The sequence below is a fragment of the Dipteris shenzhenensis genome, chromosome 28 (genome assembly GCF_047967505.1).
Source record: "Dipteris shenzhenensis isolate YYH24624 ecotype China chromosome 28, Dip_SZ_1.0, whole genome shotgun sequence".
NCBI classification, from domain to species: Eukaryota; Viridiplantae; Streptophyta; class Polypodiopsida; order Gleicheniales; family Dipteridaceae; genus Dipteris; species Dipteris shenzhenensis.
The window spans coordinates 10,410,285-10,434,959 of NC_141623.1; the positions used below are offsets into that span (position 1 = coordinate 10,410,285).

Below are 24,675 nucleotides of genomic sequence, written 5' to 3' on the forward strand. Positions count from 1 at the left end.
ATAAATTTTTTACTAGTATGGTACTCTAATAGTGCTTAAAGATGACCCTTTTATTGACGTTGAATTGTCAATTTGGAAAAATAAAATATGCATGTTGGATCGATTGGGTATGACATCCCTAAAAATAACCATCATTTGTGTTAAACCATGTTGTAGCTATTCTAAAAGTATACCATCAGAGACTCGCATGTTCAATGAGACACCCTGATACATGTTTTTGATCCTTATGCATTACGGTGGTGAAAAAACAAGGTAAAATGTGCCCCCGACCATGCAAATTATATTCGATATGTGCAGTACTTTGCATGGGCCTTAAAGTGGTTGAGATTGAGACTTGTATGAATTATCATCCCCATCAGAGACGACACCTCAATGCATGTTTTTAACCCTTGTGCATGACAGGTGGTGAAAGAACAAGGAAAAATGTGTCCCCAACCATGCAAACCATATCCGATGGGGGTGATAATTTTCACAAGCCTTACAGTGTCTGAGATTAAGGCCTATGTAAAGTATCATCCCCATCAAAGACTCTCACGTTCGAATGAGACACGTTGATGCATGCCTTTCTACTCTTGTGCATGACTCATGGTGAAAAAACAATGAAAAATTGCATGCCCGATCATGCGAATGATAGCTAATGGGTGCAATTTAATAGGATTTAAAGTGGGTAATATTGATTCATAATAAAAGTATCACCCCATTGGAGATAAACACGTTCAAACAAGACACCCTGATGCATGTTTTTGACCCTTGTGCATGTTTTTGACCCATGTATACCATGTCCGATGGCATTATACTTTGCAATGCTTTTAAGTGGGTGATATTGAGGCCCATGCAAGGTACCATGCCCATAGGAGACTCTTACATCCAAATGAAACACCCCGATGGGTGTTTTTTTACACTTGTGCATGGGTGGTGAATAAATAAGGGAAAATGCATTCATGACCATGCAAAACATATGAGATAGGCACGATAATTTGCAAGAGACTTAAATGGATATTATTATGGGGTGTGCAAAGTATTGTCCCCAACCATCGGAGACAAGCATGTTCAAACGAGGCATCCCAATGCATGTTTTTTGACATATGTGCATGACAAGTGGTGAAAAACATGAAAAAATGCCTACCCAACCATGCACACCATATTTGATGGGCATGACACTTTGCATGGGCCTCAAATATGTGAGGTTAAGGTGTTTTCAAGGTAGCATCCCCCTTGGATACTCGTATGTTCGAATGAGGCCCCACGATACATGTTTTTTTCTATCTTGTGCATGACGGGTGGTTGGAAAACAAGGAAAAATGCATCCCCAACCATGCAAATGATATCTATTAATGGGCATGATACTTTGAAAGAGCCTTGAGGTGGGTGAGTTTGAGTCTCGTCTAAAAAATCATGACCATCAGAGACTTGCACATTTGAATGAACCACCCTGATTCAGGTTTTTTTGTTTTGTGCATGACGGGTGAGGAAAAAACAAGGGAAAAGACATCCCTGATCAAGCGAATGATATTTGATGAGCACGATAACTTGCACAGTCCTTAAAGTGGGTGATATTAAGGCCCATAGAAAGTATCATCCCCATCAGAGACTCATTCGAATGAGACACCCCAATGCATGTTCTTTTCCCCTTGTCAAATGCGGGTGGTGAAAAAATAAGGAAAAATGCATCCGTGACCATGCAAATGATATTAAATGGGTAGGGTACTTTGCATAAGCCTTAAAAGTGAGATTGAGGCCCTTGCAAAGTATCGTCCTCATTAAAGACTGGCAAGTTTGAATGAGACACATCGATTTTGTTTTTTGACCCTTGTGCTTGACGAGTGGTGACAAAAAAGGAAAAATGTGTTCTCGACCATGAAAATGATATCCAATGGGTGTGAAACTTTGCACAAGTATTAAAGTGGGTGATATTGAGGCCTGTGAAAAGTTTCATCTCCATCACAAACTTGCACATTTGAATGAGACAACTCGATGCATGTTTTTTTACCCTTGTGCATGATGGGTGGTGAAAAAACAAGGAAAAATTCCTCCTCGACCATGAAAACCATAACCAATGGGCATGATACTATGTATGAGTTTTAAATCGAGTGACGTTTAGGTCCATGAAAAGTATCTCCCCCATCAGAAACTTGCAAGTTCGAATGAGACACCCTAATGCATGTTTTTTGACCCTTATGCATGACAAGTGGTCAAAAGCAAGAAAAAATGTGTCCCTGACCATCCTATGGGCACAATACTTTTCAAGAGACTTAGAGTCAGTGATATTAAGGTCTATGCAAAGTATCTTTGCCATCTAAGATAAGCACATGTGACCGATGCGTGTTTTTTAACCCTTGTGCATGACGGGTAGTCAAGAAATTAGGAGAAATGCATCCTCGACCATGCAAACCATATTCGATAGGCATTATACTTTGCACAAGATTGAAATTTACTGATATTGAGGCACATGAAAATTATTTTTCCCATCGAAGACTCGCACGTCCAAGTGAAACACCTTGATACGTGTTTTTTACCCTTATACAGCACGACGAGGCATGAAAAAACAAGGACAAATGCATCTGTGACCATGCAAACCATATCCGATGGGCATGATACATTGCATAGTCTTTAAAATGTATGACATTAATGGTTTTCTAGAGTATCATCCCCATCATGAACAAGAATGTGCAAATGAGGCCCCCTAATGAATGTTTTTAAACCCTTTTGCATGATGGGAGGTGAAAAACAAGGAAACATTCCTCCCTGACAATGCAAAACATATCCAATGGGCATAATAATTTGAATGGACTTAAATATTTTGATATTGAGGTATGTGCAAAGTATCATACCCATTGGATACTTGCAAGTTCAAATGAGGCATCCTGATCCGTGTTTTTTTCTATCTTTTGCATGATGGGTGGTTTAAAAACAAGGGAAAATGCATCCCCGACCATGAAAATGACATGTGATGGGGAAAGATACTTTGCATGATCCTTAAAGTTGGTCATTTTGAGGCCCTGCAAAGAATTGTTCCCATTGGAGACTCGTATATTCAAATAAGGTAGTCGGATGCATGTTTTTTTACCATTCTACATGACGGGTGGTGAAAGAATAAGGAGAAATGCCTCCCTGGCCATAAAAATGATATCTAGTTGGTGTAATAATTTTAATGGGGCTTAAAGTGGTGATATTCATGCCCATGCAAAGTAACATTCCCATCAAAGAGACAAGCACATTCGAATGAGGCACCCCAATGCATGTTTTTGACCCTTATGCATGAGTGGTCGTGAAAAAACAAGGAAAAATGCATCCCAACCATGAAAATGATACAAAATGGGTGTGATACTTTGAATGGGTCTTGAATTGGGTGATATTAAGACCCATGAAAAGAATCATTTCCATTGAGGGCTCACACATTCGAATGAGACACTCCGATGCGTGTTTTTGACCCTTGTGCATGATTGGTGGTGAAAGAACAAGGAAAAATGTGTCCCTGACCATGATAATGATATCCAATGGACACAATACTTTGAATCGTATTTAAAGTGAGTGAGGTTGAGGCTCGTGAAAATTATCCCCATCAGGGACAAGCAAATTCGAATGAGACACCGCGATGCATGTTTGACCCTTGTATATGATGGATGGTGAAAAAACAAGGAAAAATGTGTTCCTAACCATGCAAATGATATCTGATGCATGGGAATTGAATGGAATGAGATTGAGGCATGTGCAAAGTATCATCTCCATCAAAGACTCACATGTTTGAATGAGACACCCAAATGCATGTTTTTTTACCCTTGTGCATGACGGGTGGTGAAGAACAAGGAAAAATGCATCCTTGACCATGCAAATAGTATTAAACTGGAATGATACTTTGAACAATCCTTAAGGTTGATGAGAATAAGTATTGTGCAAAGTGGCATTCTCATTAGAGACTTACACATTTGAATGAAACACCTCGATGCATGTTCATTCCTATCTTGTGCATAACGGGTGGTAAAAACAAGGAAAAATGCATCTAGGACCATGCAAAGCATATTTTATTGGTGAAATCCTTTGGATGAGACTTAAAGTTGGCGATATTGAGGCCCATGCAAAGTATTGCCCCCGTTGGAGGCTTGCGCATTTGAATGAGGTACCCCGATCCGTGCTATTGACCCTTGTGCCTGACAAGTGGTGAAAAAATAAGGAGAAATGCCTCTCCAACCATGCAAACCATATCTTGTAGGCACAATACTTTTCATGGATCCTAAAGTGGGTGAGATTGAGGATTCTACAAAGTATTGTGGCCATGGATGAGTGGTGACTTGCACATTTGAATGAGGCACCCCGATGCATGTTTTTTTACCCTTATCCATGAAATCTGGTGAAAAAACAAGGAAAATGTGTCCCCGACCATGCAAAGGGTATCCAATGGGCATGATACTTTACAAGGGTCTTAAAGTGGTGATATTGAGGCCCATGCAAAGAATTGTGCCCATTGGAGACTCAAATGAGACACCCTGAGTGTGTTTTAACCCTTGTGCATGATGTGTGGTGAAAAAACAAGGAGAAATGTGTCCCCAACCATGAAAGGATATTGGATGGACACAATAATTTGCATGGGCCTTGAGTGGGTGAGATTGAGGATCATGCAAAGTATCACCCCAATCAAAGACAAGCATGTTTAAGTGAGACACCCCGATGCATGGTTTTTACCATTGTGCATGCCAAATGGTGTAAAAAATCATCCTTGACTATGCAAATGATATCCTATAGGCATAGTACTTTGCATGAGCATTGAAGTGGTTGATATTGAGGTCCATACACGATGTGTGTTTTTTACCCTTGTGCATGATGGATCGTGTAAAACTAAGGAAAAATGCACCCCTGAACATGAAAATCATATCCAATGGGTATGATGATTACACGAGACTTAAAGTAGATGATACTAAGGACCGTGCAAGTTATCGTCCCCATCAAAGACAAGCATTTTGAATGAGGCACCGGATGCATGTTTTCTAACCCTTGTGCATGAAGGGTAGTAAAAAACAAGAAAAAGTGCCACCTCAACCATACAAATCATATCTGATGTGCACAATACTTTCCACAGGCCTTAAAGTTTTTTAAGATTGAGTCTCATGCAAAGTATCATCCCCATCGGAGAGTCGCACGTTCAAAAGAGGCACTCTGATGCGTGTTTTTTTCTATCTTGTATGTGATGGGTGGTCAAAAAACAAGGGAAAATGCATCCTCAACTTTGCAAATGATATAAGATGGGTAGGATACTTTGTATGGGCCATAAAGTGGGTGAGATTGAGGCCCATGCAAAGAATCATGCCCACCAAAGATCGGCATGTTTGAAGTAGACACCCCAATGCATGTTTCTTGACCCTTGTGTATGACAGGTGATGAAAAAATAAGGAAAAATGACTCCCCCACCATGCAAATGATATTACATTGGTTCAATAGTTTTCATGGGTCAAAAAATGGGCAATATTTAGACCCGTGCAAAGCATCATCCCCATCGAAGACAAGCACATTTGAATGAGGCACCCCAATGCGTGTTTTTGACCCTTGTGCATGAATAAACAAGGAAAAATGCACCATGCAAATGATATCGCATGGACACGATACGGTGGTGGAAAAACAAGGAAAAAAGCATCTCTTGCCTTTCAGTGTCGACTCAAAAATATCATCCTTTTGGGTCTGATCCACAACACCGGCAATGTTCAGCACATATGCCTTATCGAACTATCGCACATGTGTGTTCGAGTTGTCTTATTTCTCCTTGCAAACTTCATGTACTTTACATGCACTTGCGCCATCAAAAGGACCACAATTGCTGCTCCACTAGAACCACTGAATGGAAGGAGATGTAACATAGTAGGAATTGCCCCACTAGGGCCCAAGAAAATAGGCTTGCTTACGATCCACCAACTAGGCATGGCCTCTCACATTGGAGGACATGAACAAGCATGTAGGGATGGGAAGATGGAGTCACACAATCGTGCAGATTGGAGTCAGAAAACACCTCATCTTGATCCAAATCCTAGGAATCAACAATTGTCGCCTCCACATCCTTGGTGGGCAAAGAACCCGCCTGTCGGTGTCGATGTGGTTGGCGAGTATTTTGTACCACATTAGGACAGAAGGGAGCTCATTTTGGGGCCTCTAAGAAATTCATTATTTACCTATTTTTGTTACACCCAAAATATGGAAAATGCGATAAAATACAAATACTTACTGCAAAAAAGCCAATCTAGTACCCAGGCTTCACATTGAATGTGAATATAAGATCCTCTATTTTTTGTGCAGGATTTAATGATTCTGATATTGTCGGCATGTCCGAAGTGGACCAAAACCCTCAAATCAACCCTGGAGACATCGAAAACCGACGCCTGAAGGCCCAAAAAAGGGCAAAAATACCCAAAACGGGAGATTTGCAATAGAATGCGATTTGGCCAATTGGCCAGGTAAATAGTTAGCCTAGCCAACTGGCCAAATCGCATTCTATTGCAAATCTCCCGTTCCAAGCATTTTTGCCCTTTCTCGGCCCTCTGAGCATCTGTTTTCGATGTCTTTGGGGTCAATTGGGGGGTTTGGCCTGCTCCAGATGCACCAACGATGTCAGAATCATCAAATTTTTCACCAAATGTTGGACCTAATAAAAGAGATATTTTGAATATGACTTCTTTTATTCTTTTACGTGATTTTTGGTATTTTTTCAACATTACGTTGGCCCTCTATTGATTGGTCCAGAGCCTTTGTTAATAAACCCTAAAAGGCTCTAAAACAAGCTCCCTTTTTTCTTAATGATTACTCAGGACGACCCTGAGAGCGTGTGTGCATTCATCTGCACCATGCATGATCGAAAAACAATTGTGGTTATCAAACTGTATTGAGCGCCTGTGCGGCAACAAGAACGTGGGTACGTGTATTGCTCAAATGATTACACTATGCAACATATCATGAACATTGGTTCAGAAATTGTATACTGCATATATACAGAAGGAATTAGAAAGCATTCATGAACATCAGAGAAGAAGATACAACAGTTACATATGAATGAATGTTCTGCACATCGATTTGATGCACTTGGAAGGACACCAGTTACAAATTGGAAATGACACACACCCACAACGTTCAAAGTTACGCTCTTTGACTCCTTCAAAATAATACAAAGTATTCCATTAACATAATCTAAAACTATACCATGCCCTAACATACCTGTTGTTGTAGACAAATTTGAAAATTCATCTCCATAGAATTTTATTTGAATCATTTGTGTATTGTTCTTTAACAATTCACCTAATTCTTTTCATAAATTTGTTATTGCTGTTTATATTTTATGCACTTACATCCATTAATGTACATTCTTTTACATTAGATTTGTGTCCTTACATCAATTTTGAATGCATTATAAAGTTGTCTCTATAGTATGAGAAATATGCAAGTCAATATCTTCTACTATTACTACTATAAATTTTTCAATGTCTCTTTTTTCATCTTGGTTGCTATCATATGCAGCAAAAAACCCAAAAAGATCTCGTATATGCAACTTCTCCCTATCTAGTGCAATTTAAGAGGGGGTGTTCAAAATCAAGTGAAGGGGTAAACATGTATATATTTCAAATTCCTTGGAATACAACATATTCTACAGTTAATCATCTCCACACTCCCCCCCCCCCCCCTTGCAATCCTCTAGCAATGAATGTAACTCTAGCATACACCATTTTGCATCCTAAATCAAATGCACAAGCACAAGATAGCCTAGCTCTCTACTAGAGAGAGTGTGTGTGTGTGTGTATAACATTATATATATATATATATATATATATATATACATATATATATATATATATATATATATATGTATATATATCTACCCTCTCTTCTCCTATAATATAATATTATAGATATATATATATTATGTTATACTCTCTCTCTCTCTCTCTCTCTCTCTCTCTCTCTCTCTCACACACACACACACTCACTCACTCACTCACTCTACCCTTCCTTCTCTCTCTATTATAATATAATATAATATATGTATATATACTCCTCTCTCTCTCTCTCTCTCTCTCTCTCTCTCTCTCTCTCTGTGTGCACACACACTCACTCTACCCTCTCTTCTCTCTCTATTATAATATAATATAATATATGTATATATTCTCTCTCTCTCTCTCTCTCTCTCTCTCTCTTTTTCTCTCTCTCTCTCTCTGTGTGCTGTGTGTGTGTGTGTGTGTGTGTGTGTGTGTGTGTGTAACACACACACACACACATACATATATCTACATACTTATCTAAGCAAGAAGACTTACCTGATTGTGATGTGGTTTCATGGACTGCCATGATCTTCGAAGATGCCAAGCAAGAAGAGGTAATGTTGGCTTTGGAATGGGATGCACACATGCACAAAAAAGGAGTTCAACCAAATGATCAAACTTCAACTTAGAGAGTGTCGTGACCTTGCTATGTTTCGTGGACCATTTGGCTTAAAGAATGTGATCTTCATTTAACAAATTCACAAAACCAACCCTCTAAATTATGGAGTGAACAATCCACACTTATATATCTTATCCATGTTCTATATCTTTTCCAAAATTCCAAGCAAGCACATCGCAAAGGTTTTTCCAAGTGGTAATTGTGTGCAAATTTTGTTTGGACATTTAAAAAATTATTTGAGGGCAAATAGACATTGCATTTTGTCTTGCCAAGGCATTTTGTGAGTTTTACGAGAAGAAGCGTAGGTCGATATGCAATTTTCACACTTGGTCATGGCAGTAGCTACATCGTCAAGGTCCCATACTTCTTTAAGACTATGTGCTTTTCTCAATGTAGGTTAAGTACAAGTGGGGGGGAGAGAGAGAGATATATATATTCTTAAAGCCTCCAAATCCGCATATACAATAGAACCACATAGAGCTCCCCTAGTAAGCTGAAATGTGTTCTTTGAGTATAGATCAAAGAAAAAAATTTCAAAAAGATGATCCCCTAATAAATTGAATTGCATTTGTTGAGTAAATTGAGCATAGAGCAAAGGCAAGCACTGAAAGGGTTATGAAACTTAGATTTTTGTTTCTTGACATTTTAAGATCCCTCCTTGAGACCCAACGAAGGCTATCTCTAACCCATCATAGACGGGTCAATGAACTCGTTTGTCCAATGGACAAGTTCTTATTGAACATAAAGAACGTCATCATCATTCCTTTCTTACATAAAATTATCCATTGGGATTATATCCTTTACTTAAATTGGATTTGGTGCTTATTTGTAGCATAAATCCCATTCTTCGATCCCTTTAGTATTCTTGTTTTTCAAACCACTTTGTCTTATAGATTTTATGTGATGATACACCACAATCTACATACTATGGCTCTTGGCTATCAAATAGTATTTGCTTCTTCTATACATTTAATCATGATGTTCATGTTTTCTTTATTGCCATTGCCTAAAATCTCTTCCTTATTGTTGCATCCTAGCTAATCATGGTTAGCTAGTGACTCATTGATGGGTCATGAAGACCCTAGTGAGGTGGAGTTAGGAGGCTAGGATGAGTAAGCATAAGTGGAGTACTATATCTGGAAGGATGTCTAGAAGGGAATGGGTCCCTCCCTACTTAACTCTTTCTAGACACAATGATTAATTTAAAAAAATGAAACAATCTTGGGTCATTCAACCCTAGACCTACTCATAATCAAAGACTCTAAATCCCAAGACCACGTGGCGTACATTTACAAATTTGAAATTTAAAGACTCCAAATTTTCGTTTTGGATACTACATGGTAGAGTTCCCTTTCCTTATTAGAAATCTTGATAGGGTATATCTAGATAAGGTATATCTTTTAACAAGGGTTATACTTTGAAGATTGATTGGAAAAGGCATGCTATTTATGTTGATAAAAATGGATAGACGCCTTCAAAGTAATTGTCATTAATATTAATGAACACATGATTGGCTTTTGAACATCTTAAATGAAACCATTCTTTTTTCTATTCAATGATCTACTATATAGCATGCCAAAAATTCCTCAAAAGAGTGTAGAATCATTTTTTGCATTACATATGGTATTACACTCAAAAGAATAATTACATTGCTATATTTCTCAAAAGAGTCTGAAATCATTTTGTATTACATATAGAAGAATACTGAAAATAATACATAATAATTACATTGATGTATTGTCACCAAGATGTTGAAAAAATTAAACTTCCAACTAGTAAGTTGTGAGGAAAAGAAAAAGGGTGGAAAAGGAAGATGCCAAGGCCATGATTAAGCTAAGGAAAAAAGGTACGGAGGAAAGGAGTTTCAATTAAAGAATAATGGAGGTACGAGGCATTAAAGAAGGAGCCACTTAGAGGTAAGATTGGTGAGGGAGGGAGGGACCACTTGTGAAGGGAAACATGTAGGGAAAGGAGAGACCATTTATAATATTATATTTATCTTTAGGGATGCCTATGGGTTCAAATCCCTCTTGAATTTCAATTATCATGTGCACCCCTTAGACATAAGCTTAAAAGACTTAAATTATGCATACAATATATTAAACCCTGGACAAAACATAGCTTAACTAGCCTCCATGGGCCAAAACAAATAAGAATAAAGTTGAGTTCAGCCAGCAAATCCCCATAGTGTACGCTAGTATTATTGGTTGATAAAAAAAGATGGCAGGATACATTCGTGTGCTAGTAATAAGAAATACAAATTCATGACACTTCCCAGTCTGGCACCACAATGACTTCCAGTATATCATCCTCTAATTCTATTTCTCCTATATCTGCACAAGAACCAGAGTCGCTACGACAATAGAGATACACACAAACAGAAGCGCTATGACAATTGTCTGGGTATAGTGCCATATACCCCGCAACAAAATGCCATTTAAGAAATGAAATAGAAACTCTTCTCAATATGAAGAGGATTACTCTTATCCTCTGCTGAGACCATAGAGAAAGAACATTACATTGTTTCGCTGGAAGGTTTCTAGTCTAGTACCTCTCATGAGAGACCATGTATAGGTGCGTCTTGTGACAAATGCTCATCACAAAGTTCGGAGTTTCACAAGACATCTGATATGAATGACTCTTGCCCCATGTGCGCAGAGTTTCACAATAATTAGAGACAAAACATCTGCTATTGAAAAAAACGATGCAATGCGAGGTTTCATGTCAAAGAGAACACAATTCAGATCATTACTAAAGATTGACTGACTTGCCCTAGCTTATTAGAAAAAGTGGCCCTGCAAAGCATGCAAACTCGTTTTCGATTCTGCAAAAGAGAGAGAGAGAGAGAGAGAGAGAGAGAGAGAGAGAGATGCTCTCCTTCAAGTAGTATTCCCTTCTTTACATACCACTGGAAAACGCTTTGCCAGGAACGTACCATGCCATCAAGCCAAGGTACCGATATTCCAAATTCGAACCAGTGACTCTTGTCGTAAGGTAAAAGAATGATAATCAATGAAATTGAATTCAATAGGATGGAAATTTACAGCAAGAAACTCAGAGGAAAGACCCACTTTAAGTCAGATTTTCCATAGAGTCTTCTGGCAGACGAGCAGTCGAAGATCACTGTCACCTTCAACCTCAGTAACCCGTGCGTCCCACCTCATCTGAGATGCTGCTATTCTTGCATCTTCAATAAGTTCAGCACTATCGCGTAGCAGGACCCAGCCCTGCAAAACCCAATTTCAGAGGGGTTTTCAAAACAAAACGTAACTATTCACTCACCAAGATACCCAGTCTCATCACATTGAGAATCACCTCAGGACGAAGAATGCGATCCATCTCCAAAAACAGATTAGATAGCCCACACCCAGGTATTTGCCATATTTCCTGGGACAAGAGTCCTATGGCATGCAGAAGATCATATGTCCTTGGATACGTTGGAAATGCCTCGCACCTACATGAGAATACAAGATATAGATCAAACTAAAAAGGAGAAGCAGGGAGAAAAAAAAGAGAAAGGGGGGGGGGGGGTTGTGTTGTTTAAACAATCCTCACAGGTTTGGTTCCTAAACATGTTTCAAGCTGACAGCAGAATTAAAGCATGTACTGAATACACAAAGTTATATTTCAAGCTTGATAAGTGTGCCTGTGATATGGTCCCACATGAGAGACATAAGGCCTAACAAACATTTGAGTCTACCCAAGATTTGTCTTTGTACAGATGCCAGCCAAAGCAGGGAAGGGGGGTGGGGGGGCGGCAGTGGGCATCCTCACAGATTTTGGTTCCTAGCTAGAAACTTGATTCTGACAGCAGAATTGAAACGTGCTGAATACATAATTATATACCTAGATGAATCCAAGAACATGCCCAAACTCATCCTCTATAAACACAATATAGTGCAGTTTCTCATAAAGTTGAAAGCCATAAACTCCATCACGCATAGCAAAGACTAGATACTATGACATCCCTACTGACGTCATCAGCGCCCCACAGTGGGTGTAGACCATAGTATAAACATATGCTCGCACACATACAAATCCACACACCCACACACACTTGAGCATCCCCATTTATACAAAGTCTTCATACTGAGTTTCTGTCGACACTCAGCGCCCCACAGTGGGTGTAGACCATAGTATAAACATATGCTCTCACACATACAAATCCACACACCCACACATACTTGAGCATCCCCATTTATACAAAGTCTTCGTACTAAGTTTCTGTTGGCACTCCGGAGGTGAAGGGCAGACTCAACCATGATGAAGGCTAGCACTGAAACGGAGAAGGCTAATCAAAAGTAGTCCAAAATCTCTTCATTCAGGCTACACCTTCTTGTGAAGACTAAATGATTTCATTTTAGTCTCTCCCAAATGAGCATCTAAATCTAGCTGATAGGGCAAACACACCACTTAACATAGAAATAATTATTGCAATACCAGCAGGCCGCAACATGGACAAAAACTTCACAAGGTGAAATTTGCATGTCTGCTAATAATACTGAATACATAAAGTTATATTCAAGCTTGACAAGTGTCTCTGTCATTATTCATATGGTCCCCCATGAGAGACATGAGGCCTTCATGGAAAGCAATTATGCATTCAAACAAACATTTGAGCCTACCCAAGATTTGTCTTTGTAAAGATGCAAACCACAGCTGGACAACAACACAGATGAATAAGTTCGAGCGTTTTCTTGTATGACGGCATTGGCCATATTATTGGAACCCTCTTTCAAGACTCTACTTTCATGATATTTACAAAATCAGGCCAGCATTACAATCCTGATAGTGTTAATTTAGACCGGCCTGAATAGACAGAATTTAGCTGTGTGGAGGGCAGATGATATGGAATTCAAACATTCAAATGTTGCCACGATTTAGCTTTTATAGATGCGAGTCAACTAGAGGACACCATAGATGAATAAGAATTTTCTTGTAGTGACAGCATTGACCATATATAGGAAATCTCTCTTTTTAGTTTAAAATCTTACAAAATGAGATGAATTCCTGAGAGTATTATACGAAGCCTGAATAAAACAATGTGCATGGAGGGCATATACATAATGCAAGTAAGAGAAAAGTATGGAATTCGATCCTCAAAACCAACAGATTGAGCTAACCATTCTCCAGACATGTCAGAGAAGACAGAGTACCAGTTATGTAGAGCCCCAACAAATCCACGTCTGTAAATTACTGGCAGAGTGTTTGGCCCACTTGTAGGAATAACATTCATGACCCAAGCAATTTTTCCAGCTTGATCAAGAGCAGCGTTGAAACCTCCATATAAAGCATTCATATCCATTACGTTTCGCACCGTATTTGAAGGGGGCAATGGATCATCCTCAGCAGGCCGCTTTGGATGATCAGAGAATATCAGAGGTGTAAGTAGAGACCAATAACTCTTTATGGTCACCGACCAGACAGTTGCATCATCTGCTAGCTCCTCAATTGAAAAACCTGAAATGCAGCAAGGCAGTACAACATGATATGATTACACAATGTTCTCAGGAAATTGCATATGAGCCAGCAGCTAGGTGTAGTCGGAAACCAGGAAACAAAACCAAGAGTTTAAGCAAAACCCTGCTGGAGAATTTTCTTAACATGGAAGGAAAACATAAATTTTAAGTCAATTATCACATTAGAATGCAGACAGGCTTTATAATCTTTTGTCATCCACAGGAATCGATTTATCAATCTTTCAAAAGACAAGAAAAGAAGCAATGCACCAGATAAAAAAGAAAAGACTTGGAAACTTGTTCCCAGCATAGACGAAAAGAAGACTCTTTAGAACCCAAGAAGATGATGAAAGGTAGAACACTTGTCAATTGAAACCATTCGAATTCAAAAAACTATCAATACAATTCCATAACTAGAGTCTACTCAATTCTCCCATATGTGTCATCTACCTCATCTTCATCACCCTCCCCAGTCTGGGTTTCCTGTATGAGTTTCTCAATCACTTTGTCTTTCACAACCTCCTTCTCCCATGTATCAGCTAGCTCGCCTACCTCCATAAAATCGGGTCTCAGGAGGTTGGGGTTCCCGTGACTAGGCTACTACCGAATCTGCATCGAACTTCCCAGCTTTCAAACCAAGCTCCTGATGCTCATCGGGCAAGTGATGAATAGCAGTCACTCTCTCCTTTATGTAATCACATTGAATAGGATCTTTTTCAACTGTGTAAAAAAATGGCAAGAGGTTTGAGTCTAAAGAATTTCGTATCAAAGTTTCAAGAAGTGTTTCACAACAAGATTTTGTGCTTAAATCCCCACTTTATATATCTCACACATATATAAACCAAAGCAGGCATATCTCAATCTTTAACTCTTGTTTGGAGAGGCTCTGATGGCAGATATCATTGTGGACGCACCATATGGGGTACAGGAAGGGTCCTTATGGATGGACAATAGTAAGGATACATAAGGTCCTGCTCTGTCACAGACAGCAGCAAACCAGATTCTTTCATAGCATTGGAGAGCAGATGGCCCATGATGCTACTCCAAGATCATAGCGAAAACTTTCTAGCTATTCCTGAAGGCATTAGTGCAACATCCGCACGGCACCTACAACAATATCCAGCACCTACAACGCTATCCAACATTTTTCATATTTGCATAATTGAAATGCTACATTTATTTTCATTTTCTTGTACATGTGTTACTTATCCTATGTCCAGGTTTCCTTGTATCAAGGAATTTTGTAAGTGTCATTGGTTTTAGTTCAGAGATGTTTCAACATTCAGGGGCAAACATTAAACAACCATCATTGGTCATACAGAGATAGCAGAACCACCCTCCAACAAATCTTTATATAGGACTGCAAGGGCCGACTCACTGATTTCTACACCTCATTCTTTTGGGGCCTGGGGGGTTGAGTCTGGAGCAGTATTAAGATTAAAAATCCATGAGGAAAATTAGGACTACTAGCATATGAGGAGCTTTCTTTCAATATGGTCTCCAGACACATTTACCTTGGTAAAGTACTGATCGTGATTGCACTATAAACACTCAGATTGGGTACATTTAAGATCCCTAGCTTTAGTTGTGAAACTGAGAAAGTTGTTCAACTATAAGGTTTGACTCCCTAGAATTAATTACTTAAATGCAAAGGTAGAGGGACTTGATTTTAAATTTAATTTAATTCATCATATAACCAGATCAAAATTACTTAGCTGCCACACATCACACTGCACAATTATACTAGCTGGCCTCTTGCCTTCACGGTTTGTTGCTCTCATGTATTTTTTGAGCTAACCTTGGCAAGTGATCTAACTCCCTTCTTTTCCCTCACATTTCTTTCTTTGCTTTACTACCTTCCTCTTGCATTTTTTCCCTTCCATGCAAGCTCTTCTACCATCTGCACATACCCACTAGAACGATAACTCCTCTCCAAGCTTCTGGGTTAGCTTCCATCTGCACCCATGAGTTTTTCAGAATCTCCACTACCTCTCAATCCTTTGAAATCTGCCTTGCTGACCGGGGCCCTCTCATGTATTTTTTGAGCTAACCTTGGCAAGTGATCTAACTCGCTTCTTTTCCCTCACATTTCTGGGTTAGCTTCCTGTTGGGGTAAAGGCACATAGCCAACCCTTAGTTAAAGAATTAAAGATAGGACACCTATGACTGTCTTAAGACAGTCATAGGGTAAACCTAATCCTAATAAAACTTAAGTGAGTTTGTGGTGTGGCTCACTCATCACTTCACACCCGCACTATTGTGTCTCTCTCACTCTCACTCTCTTGCTCCCTTTCTTCTCTCTTCCCCCTTCTCAACTGGTATCAGAGCCTACTTTGCTCCCCCCTTCCCTACCCAGCCCCCTCTACCTCGACCTAACCCGTACCGTACGGACGTACGGACAGTTCCGTACTGCCGTACTTCGTCCGTACGACCGTACGGACCAGGGCGTAGAGCCGTACGGCGGTCGCGAACTGCAGGGCGGCCAGATCTGCGCGGGCATCGTCAGGGCATCAGAGCGGCGCGTTTTCGAGGGCTTCACGGGTGGCGGCGGCGCACTTCGCAGCTAGGGCACGGGTGGCGGCGGCGCATTTCGCAGCTAGGGCGGAGCTGCACCAAAGGCAGCTGCACAACAGCTGCTACAGCTGTACAGCAGCTGCTGTACACCGCGACGCTGCATCAGGCAGCTGCCTAGCTGCTGTGTGCAGCTAGTCCTACTACAACCGTACGGGCTGTCCGTACAGTCGTACGGACTGCCGTACAACTGTACGGACGACAGTTCTTCACCCAGGAAGCTGGATCTCCTTCGACGTGCGTGTGCGCGCGTAGGGAGCCAGGCAGAGACTCGTTTTTTTTTTGGGAAGTGTGCCTACAGCAGGTCGAAATTTTTGTTTTTTGGGGGGAAGTGTACCTGCTGCAAGGACAGAAGTACAGCAGGACAGCAGGAGCTTCTATGCTTTTTCTGAGTGAAATTCTCACTTTTTGGGTGATCTTATCATAGGGCTTTTGCCCGGAAGGTGATGCATTGTATGCCTTGAGGCAGTGTGGTGCCAGAGAGCACACTTTTGTCTTGATTTTCGCAGTGTTGAGGAGACATTTTCTTGCAGATCACATTTCTTGTGCAACACTCAGAGAACCTCAGTTGAGCCACGCTTGGCCAGGGCGCATCGAGTTTACTCGGTCCCTAACTGTCCATCGTTGACAGTGCTCAAAAGGTTCCTCATTGAGTGTTTGTACGTTGGGATCTGTGTATGTCATTTCTACACAGGGCAGTATATGCATTACACTGGTGGATGATTTTGTCAGAGAGATTTTCATATTGCATGCTACCTCAGTGTTGAGGTGTTCTCCACTTGGTTCAGGTGTCAGATCAAGGGGCTTTTGCCCAGACTTTGTTTGACAGCACTTGGGTTACCTACAGAGATCTTCAGATGCATTTTCTCCCCTTGGTATAAGGGTGATTGCTTGGGATTTATCCCATTTCCTGTTGCAGGTTTTGTGACAGGCTGAAGGGTCATTTACTGTTTTTTGGGTGTTTGTCAAGTGATTTCTGCAATTTGAGTCAGTGACATACCTCATCTGAGGTGGGAGAAGTGATCAGTACAGTCAGTACAGCAGTGTTTACAGCAGTGTTGGTGGTTTTGTCAGATAAGTATGCACTGTTAAGCTCTTGTTGAGCAGCAGCAGCAGTCTGAAATCACTGTTTTTATGCCTTTTTTGAGCTCAGAACAGTTTGTCAGAAGGTACAGTATTTGCAGGGACATTTACTGTTTTGCTGCAGATTTTACTGACAGTAAAAACAGCACCTTTGAGAGTGCTTCTGGCTCTTGAATAGAGCAGGCTTTTTCTGAGAAATCAGAACTTTTTTATTCAGTCTTTTTACTTCCAGGGAGTCAGGTACTTTCCTCATCTGATATGGCATCAGGAGGAGGTGATTCTTCAATTCTGAACATAAAGAAACTGGAAGGAGCACATAACTATGCATTATGGGCAGAACAGTGCTTGAATGTTCTTCTGTTAAAGAAGATTGCTAAGCCCATAAGGGTAAAGGGTGTCAAGCCATCTGATATGGCAGCTGATGATTGGGAAGAGCTTGATCTGTCTGCGAGGGCAGCTATCATGCTCACTATTTCAGACACTCTTGTGTTCAATGTACAGGCTGAAAAGACCTCTTATGGTCTATGGCAAAGACTAGAAGAACTGTATGCCCAAAAGAGCTCAGCCAGTAAGGTTTATTGGCTGAAGAAGCTGGTCGATCTTCGCATGAAGGAAGGTACAGCTATGACCTCACACTTGAGTGAGTTCAATGCTATCTTTACACAGCTGATTGCACAGGGGTTGAACCTTGATGAGGAGTTCAAGGCTACTTTCTTGTTGTGTACTCTTCCTGAGAGTTGGGACACTTTCAAGACCACCCTGTCAAACTCAAATGCCACTCTTATTTATGCTGATGTAGAGAGCTCTCTCCTTATGGAGGAGATGAGCAGGAAGAATAATGCGGGCAGCAAGTCTTCAAATGCTTTGCAGGTACAGGATAGAGGCAGGACTCAGCAGAAGGGGAGATCTGCTAGTAAGTCCAAATCCCGCAGTCAGTCCCGTGGCAAAAAGGACATTGAATGCTTTTATTGTGGCAAGAAGGGACATGTGAAGTCGAAGTGCTTCAAGTTCATACGGGATCAGAAAGCCAAGAAGGCTGAAATACAAGATGCAGGAAATGCAAGCAAAGGCAAAGGCAAGGCCAAGATAGTTGACTTGGATGCAGTGAATGTTGCAGCAGAGGACAGTGACAGTGCCATACATGATGTTTTATGCTCTTCTGCTGTAATAGCACATGCTTTGGTTATTGATGGCCATGACATGCACACCTGGCTCTTGGATTCAGGTGCCTCTTTTCATGTTACACCTCATAGGGAGTGGTTTACTTCCTACACAGGTACTCATGGAGTTGTTCATCTTGGGAACAACTATGCATGTCAGATTGCAGGGATTGGCAGTATACAGATAGTACTTCCTGATGGACAGTCATTTATGCTTGATGGTGTTCGCCATGTGCCGCAAATCAAGAAAAATCTGATTAGCACTGGCTTATTGGATGACAGTGGTTACCACACCACATTTGGAGATTCCAAATGGGTGATTACTGATGGCCATACTGTAGTGGCTGAGGGTTTTAAGAGTGATACCTTGTACCCTCTTTATGTTTCCAGTGTGGGTAATCATGTTGTTGCCATAACCGAGCTGCCAAAGGTTTCATTGTGGCATAGCCGGTTGGGACACATGTCTGTTAAGGGAATGCAAGAACTGTCACGTTTGGGTTATCTGCCGCCTCTCTCTTTTTCAGATTTGCCTACTTGTGATCATTGTATTTTTGGCAAGCATTCTGTGACTCCTCATAAGAGGAGAACTCCCCAGAATAGAGCACCACTTGATCTAGTGCACACTGATTTGTGTGAGATGCCACAGTTATCACTAGGGGGTGCCAAATATTTTATTACTTTCATTGATGATGCCACACGTAAGGTGTGGGTCTATTTCTTGAAGCATAAGGGAGATGCCCTAAATGCTTTCAAGAGATTTGTCGCTCAGGTGGAGAATCGGACAGGTCGTAGGCTGAAATGCCTCAGATCCGATAATGGGGGTGAGTATGTGTCACATGCTTTTGTGCAGTTTTGCCAAGCTAAGGGCATCAAACAGGAACTCACAGCCCCTCATAATGCATCTCAAAATGGTGCAAGTGAGCGGATGAATCGAACTGTTCAGGAGAAGGTTCGATGTATGTTGTCTTATGCTGCATTACCCCATGGCTTTTGGGCAGAAGCCGTGCAAACAGCAATTCACATTATTAACAGGTCACCAAATAAGGCTTTGGAGTTGAAAGTGCCAGAGGAGGTGTGGTCTGGCAAGCCACCATCATATAAGCACTTACGGGTATTTGGCTGCGAGTGCTTTGCTCATGTACGCAAAGATCTACGCACCAAGCTGGATCCAAAGTCTATCAAATGCATCTTTATGGGATATGGTGATGAAGGTGAAATGGGGTACAGGTTATGGGATCCCGTTAAACGGAAGATTATACGCAGCAATGATGTCATCTTTAAAGAAGATAGTGTACACAAGGAACCCGTGCAACCTGTGGAATACAGGAGGGTTATTTATGATGATGTTGGACAGCAAAGAATGCCCATTTATATGCAGCAGCAGCCTGCTGCAGATCACCCTGTTCAAGAGGGTATACAGGCTGGAAATCAGCCAGATGATTTTGCCAATGATGTACCACTGGATATGCCAGCAAATGAAGCTGTAGCACAGCCAGATAGGGTGGTACAGCCACCTGTCATTCATGAAGAACAGGCTGGACAGCAGTCTAATACGGAACATTTTGTTAGGAGGAGCTCCCGTGCACAACGGCCTCCTGTCAGGTTTGTTCCAGGAGCCAATAATGTGGCTGATTTTATCATGTTGACAGATTGTGGTGAGCCTTCCAGCTTCAAGGAAGCTATGGGAAGAGCAGAGAAAAAGAAGTGGGAGAAAGCCATGCAATCAGAAATGGACTCCCTACTTCAGAATGATACATGGGACTTGGTGCAGTTACCTGCAAACAGAAAAGTTTTGCCATGCAAGTGGGTTTACAAAGTCAAAGTGGATTCAAATGCTTTACCGAGGTATAAGGCCAGATTGGTTGCCAAGGGATTTAAGCAGGAGAAGGGCATTGACTTTGATGAGATCTTTTCCCCTGTAGTCAAGATGACTACTTTGAGAGCAGTGTTGGCTCTTGTTGCTCATGCTGACATGGATTTATGTCAGATGGATGTGAAGACAGCTTTTCTTCACGGAGATCTCCATGATGAGATCTATATGAGTCAGCCAGAGGGATATGCTATTAAAGGGAAAGAGCAGCTTGTGTGTAAGCTCAAAAGGAGCTTGTATGGACTCAAGCAGGCGCCAAGAGAATGGTACAAGAAGTTTGATGCATTCATGCAGTCCCAAGGGTATCATAGGTGTGAGACCGATCATTGCTTATACACCAAACGGGCAAAGGATGGCAGTTTGATGCTACTCATTCTATATGTAGATGACATGCTTATTGCCAGTAAATCTCAGCATGAGATTACTGCTTTGAAGAAACAACTGCATAAGTCTTTTGACATGAAAGACTTGGGTGATGCAAATCATATTCTTGGGATGCGTATTACTCGTGACAGGTCCAAGGGATTTTTGTTTCTGTCACAGAAAGAGTATATTGACAAAGTACTGCAGAGGTTTAAAATGGAGGGGGGGAAGTCCATTAGTACCCCGTTGCCTCCACATTTAAAACTCAGCAGTAAGGACAGCCCCAGATCAGATGATGATAAGGCTGAAATGGCCAAGGTTCCGTATGCATCTGCAGTTGGATCTTTGATGTATGCCATGGTTGCCACTCGTCCGGATATTGCTTTTGCGGTGGGAGTCATCAGCAGGTATATGGCAAATCCAGGCAAGCGGCATTGGGAAGCAGTGAAAGGTGTCTTGAGGTATCTCAAAGGTACCAAAGACTTGTGCATATGCTATGGTAGGAGGGATGCATTGGTGCATGGTTTTACAGATTCAGACTATGCAGGGAATGCAGATAACCGGAAATCTACTACCGGTTATATTTTCACATTTGCAGGAGGTGCTATCTCATGGGTGTCTCGGTTGCAGAAATGCGTTGCACTGTCAACCACAGAAGCTGAATATGTTGCAGCCACTGAGGCTTGCAAGGAAGCAATATGGCTTACTCGGCTGGTGGGAGATTTGGGCATTACAGGAGATATGCCAGTTTTGCATTGTGATAGTCAGAGTGCTATCATGTTGGCAAAGAATCCGGTCTTTCATCAGAAGACCAAGCACATAGAAGTGAAATATCATTTCATCAGGGAGGTACTGGAAGACAAGCGTCTTGAGCTTGTGAAAGTACATACTGATGATAATCCTGCAGATTTGCTCACTAAGAGCTTGCCTACAGAGCGGTTTGCACATTGCCGCCACATCATGGGATTAGGATGAGACCATTCTTACTTTATGGTCTTGTATACAGTAACTGTATATTGCTGTAATTTTTATTCTTTTCTCCCCTTTAGGCACATTGGCCTTTAGGTGGGAGGTTGTTGGGATAAAGGCACATAGCCAACCCTTAGTTAAAGAATTAAAGATAGGACACCTATGACTGTCTTAAGACAGTCATAGGGTAAACCTAATCCTAATAAAACTTAAGTGAGTTTGTGGTGTGGCTCACTCATCACTTCACACCCGCACTATTGTGTCTCTCTCACTCTCACTCTCTTGCTCCCTTTCTTCTCTCTTCCCCCTTCTCACTTCCATCTGCACCCGTGAGTTTTTCAGAATCTCCACTACCTCTCAATCCTTTCAAATCTGCCTTGCTGACAGGGGCCCTCTCATGTATTTTTTGAGCTAACCTTGGCAAGTGATCTAACTTCCTTCTTTTCCCTCACATTTCTTTCTTCTCTTTAATACCTTCCTCTTGCATTTTTATACTTCCATGCAAGCTCTTCTACCATCTGCACATAACGACTTGAATGATAGCTCCTCTCCAAGCTTCCGGGTTAACTTCCCATCTACACCCATGAGTTTTTCAGAATCTCCACTACCTCTCAATCCTTTGAAATCTGCCTTGCTGACAGGGCCCCTATCCTCTCCTAAAAATTATGGTTTGTCCTCTCCATTTCACCTCGATGGTGTACACTCATGGTGTACACTCTCCTTGTTACCTTGCACCTCTCCTAGCTGCGAAAAAGTGACTTCTAACATGTTCTTGGCCTATTGGAAGAAATCAGGGACTTCTTAGTTTTGGATCTTATATCATCTATGTGTTGATACCTACTCAAGAATATATGACTTGTTTCTATCTATTCTTTATGTGTCATGGACACTAGAATTGAGTTAGTGGTGTCCTTCTAAGAGTCTGATTTACAACTCTGTATCTTCTGTTCAAGAAATTAAGATAGATATACACTAGGTGGCCATCCTTATATATATCTTCATAGGACTAGAATATATCGAATCTTACAAATTAAAATTTTTATAGAACAAACAAAAGAACAAGGGAAATAAAGAAGAAGTAAGCAACTTCAGACAAATTTTAAAAAAGAGCTTAGTAAGCAAAATCTACACTTATATTCTCATCAGTACCCAAGCATAACATCTAAAGACTCCGAAATCTCTTGGGTAAATCCAGTGCTTACTAAACTTTGAAATCGCAAACAAACAACACAAAATTTGAAAGCAAAAAAGGAAGAAACAAAGCAGAAAATTAGAAGAAGAAATGCGGGGAGAGAGGGGGGGAGAGAGAGAGAGAGAGAGAGAGAATCAGATAAACTTAAATTTCCATCAAAACCCAACCTAACCCAAAGGGGAGAGAGAAAAAAAGAGAAGAAGAAACAAACAACAACTAAAGTGCTAACACAAGGAACAAACATACGTAGAAGAAAACAAATGAAACACTAGTGCAAGCACAAGGAAACAATTATTATCGTTATTTTTAAACAATTATTATCACTATTATTTTATTAGTTCATTTTCATTTCTTATTTCAAATTTAAAATAATAATAAATAATAAAATAAGCAAGTGGGGAGAGAAGAACGTCATTCACATCCGAGCGCTGTTCTATCTTTCCCTGTGGATGAAATAATTGGGATAAAGAGGGAGACAATATCTATATACTGTGATCGTTGGAATCTTGCATATCAATGATCACCATTACGAACAATCCGGGCCACTACTGGACATGAAGCAGCAGGTACGGCCCACGGGTAGACTCGACAATCTGCTACTGTCACATTAGATTGAGAGTGGTCACCAACGTTCAAGGTTTTTCAAAACCATGTTCGGCATCGATGGTGAGAAGAAAACAAAGTCTTGTAGGAATCTAATACATGATGGCATAAAGATTATGGCTAGGCTTTATTGCATTTGGAGTAACGTAGCATATTGTTTTAGACTAGATAACCCTTTATTTGCCGCACTGCGACGAGAAACATTTTTATTAGGGTAAGGTCAAATCCATGGCTCTGTATCTCGTAATGGACAAAGACTTGGTATGATTCTGCTCCATATTATATAAAAGCACCGTATCGAATCTCGTCCCATAAATAGTTATATAGATGGATTTTTGTTTTAAATAACCTCTTCACACACATAGAAGAGGTGTGGGTCACCAAAGTTGGCTTTTCATAACCATGTTGGACACCGACAGTTGAAACAAGATGCAACTTGGTAATACATGATGAAATATAGATTTTTTAAACTTTTTCTTAGTGGTATGCTATGAGGAGTTGGAAATGCTATATAATGGCTTTGTGGGAATGCTATGAGGAGCTATATAATGGCTTTGTGGGAGTGAACGAATATGGGGCTCACAAATCGATTGCATTGCAAACTCCGCATGTGGTAAGTGAGGGAGGCTTTGCGACCAGAAAGGCAATATGCCAAAACTCTATTTTCATCTTACCATCTGTGAATAGTCTCCCACTGGTGCTTCCTTCTTGCTGCTCTAAAGACTCTGACTTGGGCATCCTCCCATTCCTTTGTTTGGTACTCTTGCTTAGTGGTAGACAACCCTTCTTTTGCTACACCGCTCGTAGTTGTCACGCTTGCCACTCACCTGGACACCCAACGCCTGTCAGCACGTTTCCAGACGTTCAGGTGATGTTGGCATGATTAGCATGTGCCTCAATGAACTTTTTCCCGAACATCTTCTCAATTAGTTGTGGGCTACACTGTACAGCTAATGAGCCACAAGTAAGCGCTGTGATTCATGACTAAGGGTGCAA

At 40.8% G+C, this 24,675-nt stretch overlaps 1 protein-coding gene across 1 annotated transcript in view; it reads right to left on the reverse strand.

Annotated features, from left to right (window-relative positions):
- Nucleotides 1-10,600: 10,600 nt before the first annotated feature.
- Nucleotides 10,601-24,675, reverse strand: part of LOC147883156 (putative methyltransferase PMT4) — a 32,860-nt gene continuing 18,785 nt past the window's right edge. Inside the window, exons 7-9 of the mRNA XM_087399611.1 lie at nt 13,566-13,869; nt 11,725-11,863; nt 10,601-11,636 (exon numbers count right to left, since the gene is read on the reverse strand). Coding sequence (XP_087255737.1) covers nt 11,487-11,636; nt 11,725-11,863; nt 13,566-13,869 — 593 coding nt within the window. The 3' untranslated portion in view covers nt 10,601-11,486. The remainder of the gene's footprint in view (nt 11,637-11,724; nt 11,864-13,565; nt 13,870-24,675) is intronic.